The sequence below is a fragment of the Plasmodium brasilianum genome, chromosome 12, assembly GCF_023973825.1.
Source record: "Plasmodium brasilianum strain Bolivian I chromosome 12, whole genome shotgun sequence".
NCBI lineage: Eukaryota > Apicomplexa > Aconoidasida > Haemosporida > Plasmodiidae > Plasmodium > Plasmodium brasilianum.
This window is the reverse complement of record NC_090125.1, coordinates 79,736-97,065: the sequence shown is the minus strand read 5'-3', so window position 1 is coordinate 97,065 and position 17,330 is coordinate 79,736. Positions and strand designations below refer to the sequence as shown.

At 18.8% G+C, this 17,330-nt stretch overlaps 2 protein-coding genes across 2 annotated transcripts; both read right to left on the bottom strand.

Moving 5' to 3' along the window:
* Window positions 1-3,516: 3,516 nt before the first annotated feature.
* MKS88_004021 (uncharacterized protein) lies at window positions 3,517-6,128 on the bottom strand (the record flags this gene model as incomplete). Its single annotated transcript, XM_067217164.1, has 3 exons — window positions 3,517-4,658; window positions 4,925-5,978; window positions 6,108-6,128. 3 exons carry the CDS (start codon window positions 6,126-6,128, stop codon window positions 3,517-3,519), a joined length of 2,217 nt encoding a protein of 738 aa, XP_067071620.1.
* A 4,065-nt stretch (window positions 6,129-10,193) lies between these two features.
* MKS88_004020 (uncharacterized protein) lies at window positions 10,194-10,496 on the bottom strand (the record flags this gene model as incomplete). The annotated part of the gene is made up of 1 exon (XM_067217163.1): window positions 10,194-10,496. The coding sequence occupies one exon, from the start codon at window positions 10,494-10,496 to the stop codon at window positions 10,194-10,196; it is 303 nt and encodes a 100-aa protein (XP_067071619.1).
* Window positions 10,497-17,330: the final 6,834 nt, after the last annotated feature.

Below are 17,330 nucleotides of genomic sequence, written 5' to 3'. Positions count from 1 at the left end.
TATAAATTATTACTATTTTTTTCATTATTAAAATAATTCTATTCATATTATTTAATTTAATATTTATTATAAGTATCAATAACATATATATTAGTCAATAAACTGAAATTCACGATTATTACTAAAATTTAAATTTAACTAAATAAAAAAAGACATTTAGCTAAAAAGAATTATAGTATATGAAAATAGGCATTTATTTGTTAAATGAAAACTATACATCCTCAAAAAATTTATTTTAATTATAAATATAATATTCCATGAATGCGCTATGTCGTATCATTTTAAAATAATCTGCTAATTCTCTTCATTGTATTATATACAGAAGTTAAAGCTTTTCTTTCTTCTTTAGAACTTTTCATAATGGGATAATATATATATTTATATTCGATATATAAATGTATGCAGAAAAATTAAATATGTTTATACTATAGAATAATTATTATTATATATTAAAAATAAAAAGCAGAATAATATAATATTTATCTTAATTGCTTTAGTAAAATTTATTATTGAAATCGTTTGTACACGTAGCATAACAAAAATATAGATTAATATGTCAATCAATATTTATCATAATAATCTACAGAAAATACAACTTATTAGCAATGTTGTTTATGATATGTGTTTATATTTCAATATATAATAAAACAGTAGCGAAGGTTAATATCATAATATTTTTCAATTATGTATATGTCATTTATATTTTATTTATGATATTATATTTCATATGAGTTCTAACATATTATAACATTTAATTCAATGTATTTAGAAAATAATATTAAATTATTATTATTTTTTTATTTTTATATATATTTTATTGTTCTAAATTATCTTACGATTATATACGTTTAGTATGATATATAAATTATAAGTTATATCTTAATTGAATTAATATATTTAACATATAATCAAATATATTTAAAAAAAAACTAAAAAATAAAATAAAAGAAAAATATGTTTTTGTTATTATTTCATATATGTAATGATTTGTTTTTTCTTTATAAATTATGTATAATTTTAAATAGTACAATAAGATTTATAATTGCTAAAATAAATATTAGTTAACGTTATTTTGTAGTGGATATTATTTTGCTCTTATATCATTTTATTATTTATAATATTAAAATTTGTTTTTTTAATTTTTACATCAGCATTTAACTTAATAAAGTATAATATTTATCAAGGAGCCTTATATATTTCAAAACATTACGGTTTTGTTATTCGACTTTTATATTAAATGAGAACTATGTTCGTAAGTCCATGTATGTTAATATTTTTTAAAATATTTAATATATTTTTAATGTACTTGCAGTATGTTTATATGATAATAGTTAAATTATATAATTTATTAAGTTCACATATCAAATATAAGAAATATAAGAAAACATACGTATTAATATTCTTGAAATTTATACACAATATTAATGAAATATATAAGTGATATATATATTACATTATAAAACAAATGTATTTTTTGAAAGGAGTCTTATATATATTAAAATAATATACATTAAAAGAACTATATATTCATTATTTGTAATATAAAATAAGAATATTTAAGTTAATTTAAATTTATTAAATATTTTTTGAAATATGGATAATGTTAATATTATTAATAAGTAAAAATAATTGCTTTCTTAACAAAATATTATTGATATACTATAATATATATGTTTTATGTAATATGAGGATATTATATTACAAATAAGTATTTATATTTCAGTTAGGATTGTGTTATTTGATCGTCATGCTTATAATTCATTCAGAAACATATTTTTTATATTTTTTATATTAATATTATTACTGCATTAATTATAATGTTTAAAAAATAAACAGAATTCTGTTATTATAGCTTTTACTCAATACAAACTAGTAAATAAAAATTTATAATTTACTAATATTTTATGGAATATGATAAAAATAAAAAATTATTATGTATCAAAATGGATTAAATATTTTAACAAATAGATCAACTATTGGTTTATGTTATAAATAAATAAATATATATATATATATTTATATATATATATGTATAATTTATAAAATAATAAAAAAAAATATAAGAAAAAATATTTTTAACTAAATATTAAAAAGAAAAATATTATTCTATAATTACAAAAATCAAAAGAGAAAAAAATTGAAAGTTAGAATATATATATTCTTTTCAAAACCCAAAAAGGTAGTGTCCAAATTTTTTTATTAATATAATAAAAATAGGTATTTAATTGAAAGGGAAAAAATAAAAATATCTGATATTTTTTGAAATTCCTATGAAATAATTTTATTCTGTTTCATCTGTATTTCATTTTAAAAAAGTGTTGAAACTTATCAATTTAGTACAGTTTTCCTTATATACTTTTTTATAATTATATTTTATATCTTTGATATTATAAAAATATTTATAAATTATAATTTATAAAAAAAAAGAACAATAACACAATAAGAATCATTTTTAATTATCGGTTTATATCTTTTTTTAAAAGTGAATAATAAGGTTAATATAAAAAATTATGTATCCTGTATAATTTCATTATTATAACATTTTTATCATTTTAATAATTTCATTGATATTTAAAATTTATTTTAATAAAATTTTTATAAACAATAAAATAAATTCTCTAATAATATTAAGGTACATAAATAAGTATGAACGTTTTTTATTAAAGTCACAATATTGTTGAGAAAAAAAATTAAATTCTTTATTAAGAGAATGATTTTTTATATATGATTTTTTCATTTTGCGTATATATAAATAACTCAAGAAAAAAATTATTATATATATAACAGTTAAAGTATTATAAATTTATAATAAATAAGAACTATTTATATGTGAACATTTATTAGGGCATAGAGATTAACAGTTTTTTATAGAATATATAGTTTACTTTTTTATAAGACAAATTATATGTGGAATATAATTACCTTTTCATATATTTCAGAATCTTTTTTTTTCAATCAACAAATTTACTATATCCGTTAAAGTATTAATTGCCAAATAATGCGAATACTTGTAGATTACATAATAATTATCTTTTAAAAAGTGAAAAATATTGTACAGTAATTTTTAATGGAATAAAATATAATTATATAAATTTATGTGACAATATTATATTAATTCAAAAATAGTATTAAAATTTATTTATTTTGCTCTTTTTTATTATTCAAAATATTAGTTTTTTCTATGTTTAATATTTTGGAAAATGTTAATATTAATTTTTTTTTTTTTTTGATATATATAATATCATCTTACAAATTTTATTGAATAGAGTATTAACATAATATTCTAATGGATATTTATTTAGAAAGAAAAAATTGCATAAGTAATAGTAATATATTTTAAGTATCGATGTTTAAAACTTCATATTTCATTCTTGCCTTTTTATTCTTTATTACTTGCTACTTTATATTCCTCTTCTTTATTTCTTACATGCATTAAAAAATTCAAATAAACATTTTTTTTAGCTGCACCTTATCATGAATATAATCAAACTATATTTTGGTTGTATTACTATCAATTTATGAAATGTGTTTTTCTGCTATATCAATGGATTTTTCGACTGTCCCATTATTAACTATAGAACTTGAATATAAGTAATCTTCTACTATCCTATCTTTCATCTCATTTTCGAAACTGTCATTCCCTATATGAGTATGGAATTCATTATTTCTTTTATTTTCTATATCACTATTGATATATTCAATTGTATTTTCTGTAATTTCTTGTTTGTTACCTGAATATTTTTTTGTCTTCCATTCATTTATGGATATATCCAAAAATGATTCCCTATTATCAAAATTCACCTCTTTTTTATATTCTTCTAATATGGTCATAAGTACTAGAATACAGAGCTTTGTTAATAATTTTTTTTTTATATATTTACATAATTCTTCATAATTTTCTTTGTGCTGCAATTCTTCTGTATTTATTAGTGCTACATAATTTTTTGTATCTTCCTTTACGCATTCATCTGACATAATGTTCAAATCCATATCCAATTCCTTAATCCATTCCTGTTCCAAATATTGTTCTATAATAATAACCTTTTTTGATATCCAGTGTTTCCATAGATCTTTTTCTATTTCTATAAATGGAACTTTGTGATTTTCATTAGGAGCTTTTATTTTTAATTCTTCCCTTTCTTGAATATAAGCTAATTCTTTTTTCCATTCATTTTTCAAATTATTAATCCATTGCACTTTTTTCAATTTTTCAGAAATATTTCTATGTCTTTCTATCCATTTATTCCATAGAATATTTTGTTTTGTAATGTCATCGCTACATTTAATATTTTCTATTATTAGATCATCATCTGTTGAATTAGGATAGGCTCTATAATCTTCTTTTGCTAACTCATCTATGCATATTTTTAAGAATTTCTCTTTGTTTTTTTCCCATTCTTCATTTCTGCATTCTTCGAGTACTTCCATATGTACTTCTATTATGGTTCTGGATCTGTCTTTTTTTCGTTTTGATAAGTATACATTTTTTGTAAGTTCATTTATTTTAATTTTTTTTATGATTTCTTCATCATCATATATTGGGTGTTCTAAACGATCATCTGTAAAAAGTTCACTTTTATTGCTAGAAAATGAAGGTACTAGTAGTCTCAGAAATTTCATGTGCCTCCTTCTTATCTTTTTTTTTTTTTTAAACATTTCTATTAAAGCATACTGTAAAAAAAAATTTTTTTTATTTAATAAATTACTAAAGTAATAAAAAGTTTATATTATTTTTAATAAATATTTTATATTTTACTTTAATAAAAAGGAAAAATACAATAACACATAAAAAGCTTATTAGAATAGTGTATTTGTTTGTGATAGCTGTATGTTTTTCTGAATCTGTAATTGTATTATATATATATACATATGTTACACATTGTAGTTATATGAAAAATGGAAAAATAAGTAGCATTAATGGTACCTAGAATTTTAAGGGGATCATTAGAGTTAGAAGAAGTCGAGGAGAGAAGTGATGTTCGAGAATGTGACGATATAGTTTCAGTAGAACTAGGTGCCATTGTTATTTGGAAAACTTTATTCTGTAATATATTAGAACCTGGTGACAATGAAGCTTCATTTTCGGGTTGTGATGATGTTTTTGAAGTTGTTTCTGGTTCAGGTTGTATATTTTGTATTTCAGCACTTTTACTTTGTGAACTTGAAGTTGCATCTGAAGGTGGTACTTGAGTAACAGATTGTGACACCGGTTCCTTTTCCTGATCTTCTGTAGTTTTTTCTTTTGTTTGAGTTGATCCTTCTAGTGAATGTTGCATGACTTGTTGGGTTGGAACTTGATCAGTAGATGGACTATTAACTGTGTTTTGACCTACAACTTGTGAAGGTGTTTTTTCTTCTTTAGATGTACTAAGTGAAAATGTAACTGAATTCTTATCCCTACATTGATTAAGTGTTCTAAATATATTACTTTTTAGTATGTTGCAGCTTTTTGTTGGAAATTGGGATGGTGGATTTTTGCAATTATGTTTTAAGAGTTCTTTCTTATTATTAAAATTAACCTTTTCATTATTAATCCATACATTATATTCATTAATTTTATTTGAACATGTTTTATCACATTCACCTAAAATTTTACGTCTTCCTGTAAGACATTGTATTTCACTTATTTTATTATTTTTTTTTTCGCAGAAATCTAGTGCTTCATAGTTTAATTTTAAAATGTTTTTTTCATTATTATCTAAAATTGGAAAACATCCACCATGCTTTTTTGCTATCAGCTTAAAGTATGATGTTGCCCAATTTTTTATTGTTCCTTCCCATTTATTTTGATTTTCGTAAAGTGGTGCTTTTTTATGCTGTATTAGAAAATCAACCAATTCGAGGCATTCCCTCCTAAAAATGCTTTTATTAGTCTCATTTATTAAGGAAGGAGTTTTATTTTTTATTTTTTCTCTTATAATTCTAAACTCTGATCTGCCATAGTATGCTAATGCTCCTAAACCAAGAACACCTCTTTCCTGAATTCAAAAGAATTATTATGAATATTTTAATGAGCGTAAATTTTTACCTCAGTTGTATTATAACTTTTTTTTATCATAAGTAATTTACTATTAAATTTAATAGTATTAAACAACAATGAATATTACCGAGGATAAACATTTTTCCATAACGACTCTATATTAATACGCTGTTGTAAAAAATAATCTGAGAGAAAAATGCATATATGTTTATTTTATGAATAACGTAATTTTAAAATAATTATATATTGCTTATCAGAAATTGTAGAATGACGATCTAAATAAGAATGGTAAGATAACTAAAAAATAAGTAAACATATTAATATTTATTAATATGTTTTATAACTTTTTTTAGCTTAAACATACGTCTACTGGATATATATACTAATAATACTTTGAGAGTAAACCGCAGTTACGTATATATTTTATGTAAAATCCTTACTACCTTTATAACGAAAAGATCAAATAGATGACAATAACAAATTATATATAAATTATGTTAATATGTTATATAAAATTTTTTGCGCATAATTATCATTATATATGTATTGCGATTTTTTTTATTTTTTTTATTGTGTTACTATTGTTACTTATTTCTTGTATAGTTCTCACCGTTTTATAATTAGTATGTTAACAATTCTTTTGTATTTACTACAATGAAAAAAGAAATGAGAATTAATAATATATAAACTATACTAAATTCTTATAGTAGTAAAATTTACATACGATTAATATATACAAATTACTATTAATATTATATATAACAATCACCCAAAAATCTAGTAATTATGGCTTACATTATGTCATTAAATATTTTTAATATAATATATTTTTTTACATATATATGCTCCTATGTACAATGCTATTAGCAATCTTATATTTGAATAATTTAATTTAGACAAATTGTTAATTATTTAATGTATAATTAGGTATATTAAAAAATTACAATAAATTAGGATACCTATACAACCTATTGAAAATTAGCACTATATAATACATCGGAATTTATTAAAATATATCATTAGAAAATGTAAAATACATTATAACTTTTCAATAAGAAATAATAATATAATAATTTCATGTTAATAAAATTATATATTACATTATATAATATCAAAAAAACTAAAGGCTCATAATTATTTTTCTCTAATTATTTACAGGTGCATTAGAATATACAGCCTAAAATATTATTTATTTTTATTATTTTTTTTGAATTTTATACATATATGCAAACATATTTGTATTACTATTAATAAATAATTATTTAATATATAATTTAAGAACAAATAATGCATAAATTTATAGTACTTTTTAAAACAAAATTTGATAAATAAAATTAGAGAACACTTTAAGTATATAAAAAGCATCATAAAATATTCTATTGTAATGTACATACATTTTTTTTTCATTTTAATGTTTCATTTGAAAAAGTACTTAAGGGATGAATAATGGTCAGAAAATTAATAAAATAAAATTAATAAAAAAAATTTTGTAACTAATTATTTTAGATAAACAATTATGTTATTATGATTATGATTAATTAGCAAATTTTATGTATAAATGTTCTATTTTCATTTATTATTAAAATTAATTCTATAAAAATATTTTACCCCTGGTTTTACTTTTTTTATTTTAATCCATTATAATATATGCCACTTTTTTTTTCTTTTTAAGATTTTACTTAATAGTAGTATACGGATATTTTATGCGGAAATAGTTTATTATTTTATAAAATATTATATATTTACATATATGTAAATATATTATTTAGATATATGGTAAGTATTATATATATTATGAACTTTTTATAGTGGATGAATATGTGGCAACATAAAAAAATATATAATTTTCTAAAACATCTGGAAAATTATATATGAACTACATAAAATATGTTTTAAGATATTTATAAACTATATTTTCTTTTCTTTTTTTTAATATTTTATAAATATATTAAAATATTTTTTTTTTTTTTGATCTATTTATCTCTATTTTGTTTGAATTATTGATTAAAATTATTCTATATTACTGAATTTTATTTATAATCTTTAATTTAAAATAATGAAAAATTAATAAATATTTACAAAATTTATTTAAAATTTTTTCATATAACTTTGATTATTTTATTTGTATATTTAAAAAAATATATTTAATTGCAAAATAAGCATAATGAATATGTAAATCTTTTACGTAAAAAAGATTGAAGAATCTGTTTTATCTATATATATATATAATGTAGAAAAGCATGTAGATGAAAATATAAGTAATTCTATTCAACATACTTTAGTTTGTTTAAATAACGTATAATAATATTGTTGTATTTAATATGTATAAATGTACAATGTAGTAAATGTGGTATATGTTAATGTAAAAGGCCCTTACGAATTTAAAATTATAGTTCATATTATATTATACTGTACTTTATAATAATCGATGTATTCTTATACTAAAATTGTTTTTATAAAATAACAAAAAAGAAAAATATAATGCAATAATTTATATTATAACATATATATTGTAATACTATGAATATTCTTTTATTTATGTTTATAAATATAGACTCAAAATATATTATAGAAGGAATTTTTTTAATGTGCTTTAACTAATAAAGGAATAGGCATCATTTATCTAAGTTATCATAATATTATATATATAATATTATTATTAAGGTTTAATTAATATCGTTTAATAATAATGGATATCATTTTGTTGTTATATATATAATATGTTTAATATACAATTCTGAGGTTATAGCACCGATTTTTCAAATATTGAGTTCCATAATATATTTCATTCTCATTATTTAATTACAAGAGTATACATTTTACTATGTATATTTTTTCGTACATTAAATGATAAGATAATCTTATTATTAATATTGTTAAGCTAATTTAATGGTAATCCTGTTTTTCTATTGCAGCTACAGTTCATGTTACGATTTTTTAATAATTAAGTTACCTTTTTCTTGCATATCCATTTGTATATATAAAATTATCATACAAAATACTATTTATTCTAACAGTATTCATGATGAACATTTATATGAATAAAAGGAATACAATTAAAATTTGTGCTTTTTTATATTTTATGCATACATATTTCATAATTTTTAATTTTGTACAAAATATTTTTACTTTAATTTCATGTTTTTTTTCACACTATTAAATTAGTTCTTCGTTGTTTTTACTGTTCTTTTGAAATTATGTTCTCTTATGTATCATTATATATGAAATTTTATTTTTAAAAAATATTATTCTAATCTTTTTTTTTTTTTAGTATTTTTAACATTTCACTTTAATTATCTTATTCAAGAACTTCTTTTATATTTGCCAAAATTATTATTATTGAACACTTGTTCGTTAGAATTCTTTACAAAACTGTTTATTATATGTGATCTATTATCACCTGATTAAGGAAATCTTTTTTATAGCCACGATTGTAACTTGGTCAGCGTTTTCAAATATACATTTTAAAATATGTATGTTTTTATTTTGAATATACATGCATTGTTAAAAGAGCACGTAATAGTATTAAAAAATATTAATTATTCATAAATATAAAATTATTATAACATCATTGTATGCATAATACTTAATTATAATTATAATACATACTGAATACATTAAAATATTTAAAACATATAGGATGAAACAAAAAATTGAGTTGTTCTTATTTATTGAAATTTCATTGTTTATGCTTCTAACATGGGTATGTAATTTCTGAGACTTCATAGTATACTAATATTATTCAAAGAAATTTGTATTATTAATTTTATTATTGTTTATTTCAATTAATTCGTTTTTTTATAATGAGATTATTTGTCTGTTTAAATAAAGAATATTTACTTTTTTTACTTTTTTTAGAAAACTTTTAATAAATATTTGAATAAAAAGTACAAACCTGGTAGAACAATAAATGCAAGAAGTTATTGATTGTTATCGAAATATAAACAAGAGAAGGATATAAATATTTCAAAGATAAAAAAAGGGATGTCAAATAATGGATTTAACAGAAAAAAAAATATATGTAATAATGTAAAAGAAAAAACTGAAAGACACAGACATTCACATAAAGGTTTGTTATATTTTGAGGGGTACAGTAAAAAAACTCAGAAAAATCAATATAGTATACTAAAACGAAAAAGTATTCCTATTTTGAAAAACAAATATTCAGAGAACTTGATTATAAAGATAGCCTTAAAAACTACAAGATAATTAATTATAAGGAATATGAAAAATTAATGCGTAGGAAACGAGGAATAAAAATTGTTTTATTTTCACTATTTATATTGTTATAGATAATACCCATATTAGATTTTTCATTAAAGCATTTTTTACAAAAAGGATCGTTGGAGTTATCAGGGTTGTTAACCTTAAATATCCCTTTAATAAGCTCTGATAATGGTCCTTTAGAAGGATATATTATTCCGTTGTTCTCTTTCATTGATTTAGAACATTCTACCATAAGATTTATATCGAATATTTTTTTATATTGTTTACCTTTCTTTATGCTAGATGTCATATTTATATTAGGGATGATTTATTACTATACAAAAGTTATAAAATATGAAAATATCAAGTTCAGAAAAAAATCACAAGAATAAAAAGTAATATGTATCTTTTTGAAAAATGGTAATTAGTAGGTAGCAAAATATAATTAGTAATAAACTGAAGAAAAATAATTACTTAATACATTATATAAATACATCTAAACATGATTGTATTTTTTATAGAAATGAGTAATAATATATGTCTCAGCTTTTTTTTGTAAATTGAATTTTTGATGTTTTCTTACTTTTCCAATTGTATTTTAATGGAAGACTTCAACTTTATTAAATATTTTGACACTATACGTATGTTTTTGAATTAAAATATATCTCATGAAAAATATATATATTTGAATTAAAATTAATGTATAATTGAATAATTCATATAATTTTATTAATGTTAATTTCTATTTGACTAAAAATTTTTTGCTTTACATTTTTTAACTAGGTCTATTATAAAATGATTATTACTTTAGGTTATTAAAGAAATATAATATCATTGTTAAATTGACATTAAATAGGTCTGTTTTTTCTTTGAATGAATGTATATAAATAATTTTTTTTACAGAGGTAAGGATATGTTTTATTTTTCACTAAATATGTCTTCATATTTATTCCATAGATTACACTTTATATGAAATATGTCATAAAAAGTAAAAATTGTGAAAATCTTTTAAACAGACTTCTGGTACTTTTTAAATCGCATAAGTGTGATATTATACGTATATAATAAAATAATATACTTTTTAATTATAGATTATTTAATATTACTTTGTAACCTTAAGATTTAATATAATTACAATTTAATGATGAGATAAAAACAATTATTATATTATTATTGCTCCTAATTGTAGTGTTAATTTAAATTTGTGAAAATGAATTAATCGTATATTATACTGAAATTAAAGAATATGTTACGATTTAACAGCTATTTGCTTTTTCTAAGTTATTCAAAAATTAAATAAATTAATTAACTTTAATAACATATAAATAGGCAATATAAAAAATTATTTTCTTCATCTTTTGTTAATAGAGTATTTATATAATTGCATTATGAGCCTGTAATAATATAAATTGTCATATGGTATAATTAAAATATATATATATACTTTTTACGTTAATGCAATAATAAGTAGGTATTTATTTACATTTTTTTAATATTAATATGTCTACAATTATATTAAGAAATTAATTTATATCATTTAAAGTGTTATAGAGAAAGTATCGTCAGTATTATTAGTAATACTTTCAAACTAATAACGAAATATTTTTAATAAAATATTAGAAAAAAGAAGTAGCACTTTCTTAAATATAATTCATCTATGAATATTTGAATTTTAGAATTGGAATTAAGAGTTTATTATTTATGTTATATCTATGAAATATTCAGTAATCACTTTTGTAATTTAATTTTTAGTAGAATGTGTTTTTAAGGGATTATTATTTTTGAGCATCATTATACTGCACCAATAAATAATAGGAATATTATATCTATTAACCCATAATTATACATACATAATTATGATTTAAACTTGTTTTATGAGGATTTATAAATATTTATGAAAAAAATAATTTGATGACAAAAAAAATGATGTTTATATTATTGATAGAATTAAACAAATAAATAATTAAATAATATTACAAAATAAAAGAGAAATGGAAAAAATGTTTAAGAAGAATGAACATAGCGTAGAATACATGAGAACATGAACAAATTAACATTTTAATTTTAATGCATTATATAGAATTCATTATTTTTTCTATTTTATTTCTTAACATACATGTTACAAGCTTCGTTTGTACCAATATTTAAGAGGTATCCCAATTTTCATGTAAAAACCTTTGTTTAATTATTTAAAATATATATCGTTGAATACATAAAAGCGTACAAAAGATAGTGAATATGAATCATTATGAACTTTACAATATGTATAATGTAATTGAATAATATATAATTATATCACCTTTTTCAACTTTAATGATTAAAAAAAATATATCTTAACCGTAATAATTGTTTTCTTTTTTTGAAATTTATTAAATTTTTTTTTTTTTTTTGTCAATAATAATATAATTTTTAAAATAATAATATATTATTATAATTATTATTTTTATTGTAAATAAAAAAAAAAGTAAAATTAATAAGATATATAATAATTTTCTCATTATAAGTATTATTTATATTATTTGAAAATAATATCTGCTTATATTTTCTGAAAAAATAATTCATGAACAGCATATATTAAAATGAAAATAGGAGAATTTTTTTTAAATTAATTCATAAGAAAAATTAGTAAATTCTTTATATTCCCTAGAATTTTTCAAGATCTTTTTATATATAATATATTTACGTTTTTTTGCTACCATCTATTTTAAGAAAATGTGGATATATATTTTTTTTAGAAATTATTGAATTGCGAATAATATTTTTATACTAAATGGATTATTACCTTTTTATTTATTATTATATTAATATATCTATCTGTATATATTTATATACATTTTTGAAAGGTATAATTTATGTATGGAAATTAAGAATTTTTAATCATTTCTTTAAAAAAATATCTTTTGTATTAGGATTTAGATAAAAAATATAATATTGTAGAATTGTTATACAAGAATATAACGATCATTAATGTATTACTTTCAAATGTATACATAAATTCATATATTATTTTTTGTAAATATGTATTTTATTTTATTAATTTACATTAGCTCTTAAATGAACATATTTTTTTGTATAGATATTAATAGGCACTTAATGTAATCAAAAATATTTTTCATAACTTCTCATTCCTTTTCTATTATTTTCATTGTCATTTAATTAATATTAATCAACTATAACAAGAAATAGAGCATAAAATATGGATAAAATTAATATATGTTCTTGGTAACATAAAATGTCATAATTATCTATTGAATATATATTAATAGACGTATTTTCCATGTTATATATTCTCTTAAATAAATGAGAAATTTTTATGACTTATTTAATAATTTTTGATTTTCCTTTATTTTTCTATTGTTCAATTTTCGCGTAGTATTATATTTTTTTTTTTTTTTGGCACAGATAAATAAAGAAAAAATTTCCATATTAATACTATTAAAAAATTAACTTAAATATTTTAAATATTTATTATTTAGATTTATTAAAATAATTTTAATAATAATTTATTTTTATAGTAACTCTATGTATAAATTATATTAAAATCTTTTTAATAATATATTACATTTGTATAATTTATTTTATGTTATAACTGCAACATTCACTTTATTACAGTTAATGCAAAATAAGTAAAAAATAATAATATAAATAGTTTCTTCTATCAATTGTAGTATTTAAAATTTCGTTATCATTTATACTGTTGCATATATATGATGACATTTAAAAAGTAAAAAATGAAAAAAATCCTTAAGTCTCTCAATTTTATTAAAATTCTTGCATTTACTCTTTTAATTTGGATATTCCATTATAACAATAATGAGGTATTATAATAATATATCATATTTAAATTTTAAGAATAATATTTTCTTAGTACGGAAATATATAATATACAAAATATTAATTGTATACTTTTTTTTTTTTAGAATAACAGTTATGTGTCATTGGATAAGAAGTAAAATACGATAAAGTGTCATTTATATTTAGCACATAATTGTATACTAATAGAGGAATCGGTGGGTGTAAAATCTTATGAAGGTACATCAGTTAATAGGCACAGTAAAAAATTATTAGAAGCAAAGAAAAATGTATCTAATAATAAGAAAGTAATCGTCTCAAAGACCAGGAATTAATAAAAATTCATTAAATAAGAAGAAACGGATAAAACATCGAAAAAAAATCTTCTTTACTTAATACTGTAGATACTTTTTTTGAAAAAAAAATATTCAATTAATTAGATTCCAAAGATAAAATTACACAAAACCCTAAAATTAATAGAAATATTGCAAAAGGAATAATATACCAAAAGATAGCTTTAATATTTATTCCAACGTCTTTACTTTTATTAACAGGGTTAGCACTTGAGATATTTTTCATTGTAACAATTTATTATACTAACTGGTCAAATGCTATAAACAAATTAGAATCTCTTGTATAGACAAATTTGGTATTTTTCTGTTTCATGATTTTCTTATTTATAATGGGAATTATTTATTATTTGATGAAAAAGGTAAAATATGAATGATAAAGGCAAAAATCTCTAAAATTTGCTATAAATAGTTATGTTCTTTAGTAAGAAAAACTTTTAATTTAAAAGAATAAGATATATAATATCGTTAAAAATATAACATGCAGTTAATTTTTAGAATATCTCCAATTTTTACATAACTATTTTGATATAAAATATAATAATACGTATTGATGTTCTTTAGTATGTTTAAATGATTTATTTTTTAAATTAGTATATTAAATATATGGTTGTTGTTAATTTAATATTTTGGCATAATTTTTGTGTGTATTTAAGGGTATTTGCATGGGGAACAAATGATTGTACAATGAAATATTTATAATAAGGTACATTTCATATTATTAGTTAATTTAGTAGAAATATTCTCATTGTTGACACGAAATAGTGGCATCTATTTTGTTTTCATTCTTTTGCTTTATTTTGTATCAATATAATTATTTCATGATAAAATTAATAAAAAAGACTGTTTATATTAATTGTTAGTATCTTTTTTATTATGTAATATAAAGAAATGTGCATATATCTTTTTTTTTTAATAGGTAAATTTAATATTTATTATAGTGTTATAATAAATGTATTGTGATACCTACCTACTACAAACACGATTTGAGTATGTTTAAAATTCTAAATAATTTAAATGTATAATAATAGCTATATAAAAAAATAATATTGTATTTAAGAATTATCTATATATAGAAAATTATCAGTTATAGAATTAATAAAGCTTTATGACTAAACTAAGGAATTATGTCCAATTTATGATTTTATATATAACCATAAGAAATGGTTAGATACAAACCTGTTTTACAGGTAATTCACAGTTACACATAATAAAAAAGAGATTGTCATTATTCTTCTTGGTTTTTGACAGTATTATTTATTACATATATGAATCATTTTTAGTCTGATATTAGTATGTATTATTCGAGAATTGCACATCTTGTTCGCACTAAAGATATAATTATTAACAAATTGTTTAATATATTTATAATTAAATTCATTCAGAAATAAAATAAAATGTAAATCGCTTTTAACTATAATTATATTTTTTAATATAATCAATATGTATAGATTGTTATTTATTCATTTCTGATACATTATATATTTTCTCTATGCGTCCGTTTACCGGATTAGTACCAGAATAATGAATATACTAATAACTATTAGTGGTTTATATGAATTATTGAGTTTATTCTTTATATTAAACCTTTCTTGAATTATATAAAAGTAACATAAAGGAAATTTATGTAGTATATATAAGTTAATTTATGAATGGATTATTATGCTTTTATTAATTATGTAGGCTTCATAATATTTTAATTACTATATTAATATGTTGAATATTAATGGTTAAATTATATAAAAATAATTTACATAGTTTTTGATACATTATATATAACAGAATCTCACATAATATATTTTCTTATTTTTTTAATATTGGGATTATTTAAATTTAAACTGAAAACCCTAATTAAAATTAATATTTGATTTATTAATTACAGAGTATGTATATTTGAAAATGTATTTTAAAGATCACAAGAAAGCTTACATATTACATTTTAATTTAAAGATATAGTTGAAATTACATAAATTGAGTTTAAAATTTCTAGTATTGCGAATAAAAAAATTTATGATCTAATAAAAATTTTAATGTGTTTTGTATATTATTTTTTTTTCTTTGCTTATATTTTGAGGTTCAAAATTTAATGTGTATGTTTTATAGTTTTTTTTTTGGAATTTAAATATTACTCAAACTTTTTTTAAATTTAGCTTAATTCTAATTTTTAATATATGTATGTCGCCCCTTATTAGGTTTAACTAATAAAGTACATGATCAATAAATGAAGATATACTTACGTTTATAATATTATTACTTCTCGTATGTAATTGTTGATTTATTTATGTTTTAAATATATTATGAATCATACAATATTAAATATACTGAGAGACGGGAAAAATTATGTATGCTTAATATTGATGAAATTAAATAAATAAATCAGTAAATTTTTATATTGAATAGAAGGAAAAGCGAAAAAAAATTTAAAATAAATAAGTATTCTCAAATGTTTTTGAAAGCACATAAAAGTTAACGTATTCTCTTCAATATATTATATAAAATTTATATGTTATAATTTATTTAATAATATAAGTTTTATACTTTTAATTTTACTAATTTTTATGTGTTAACTCGTTTTTATGTAAACAAAATTAATTCATCAATATAATTGTTTATGAAATGAAAAAAGTCGGCAAAAAATATAAAACCGGTGTTATAATAAATCTTAACATATATACATATAAAATAATGGAATAAATATATATTTATTTCAATATTTTCAATTTCATTAAGTAATTCCAAAAAATTATATTAACTGTAACAAATTAATATTTCTTTTTTTTTTTTTAAGTAATTATATTCTATGTATAATTAATTTATAATTAATAGTTGTGTTATAATGAACAAAGCGTAAAAATATAAATACATAAAATAATCTTCTGGTTAAAAGAAATTTATATGCTATATAAAAGTATTATTGTTTTCACTTCCTTTTAAAAATATATTTTTTAGTATCTATTATATAAATAATATATGACGTGTTTTTTCAAAATTTTTCATCCATA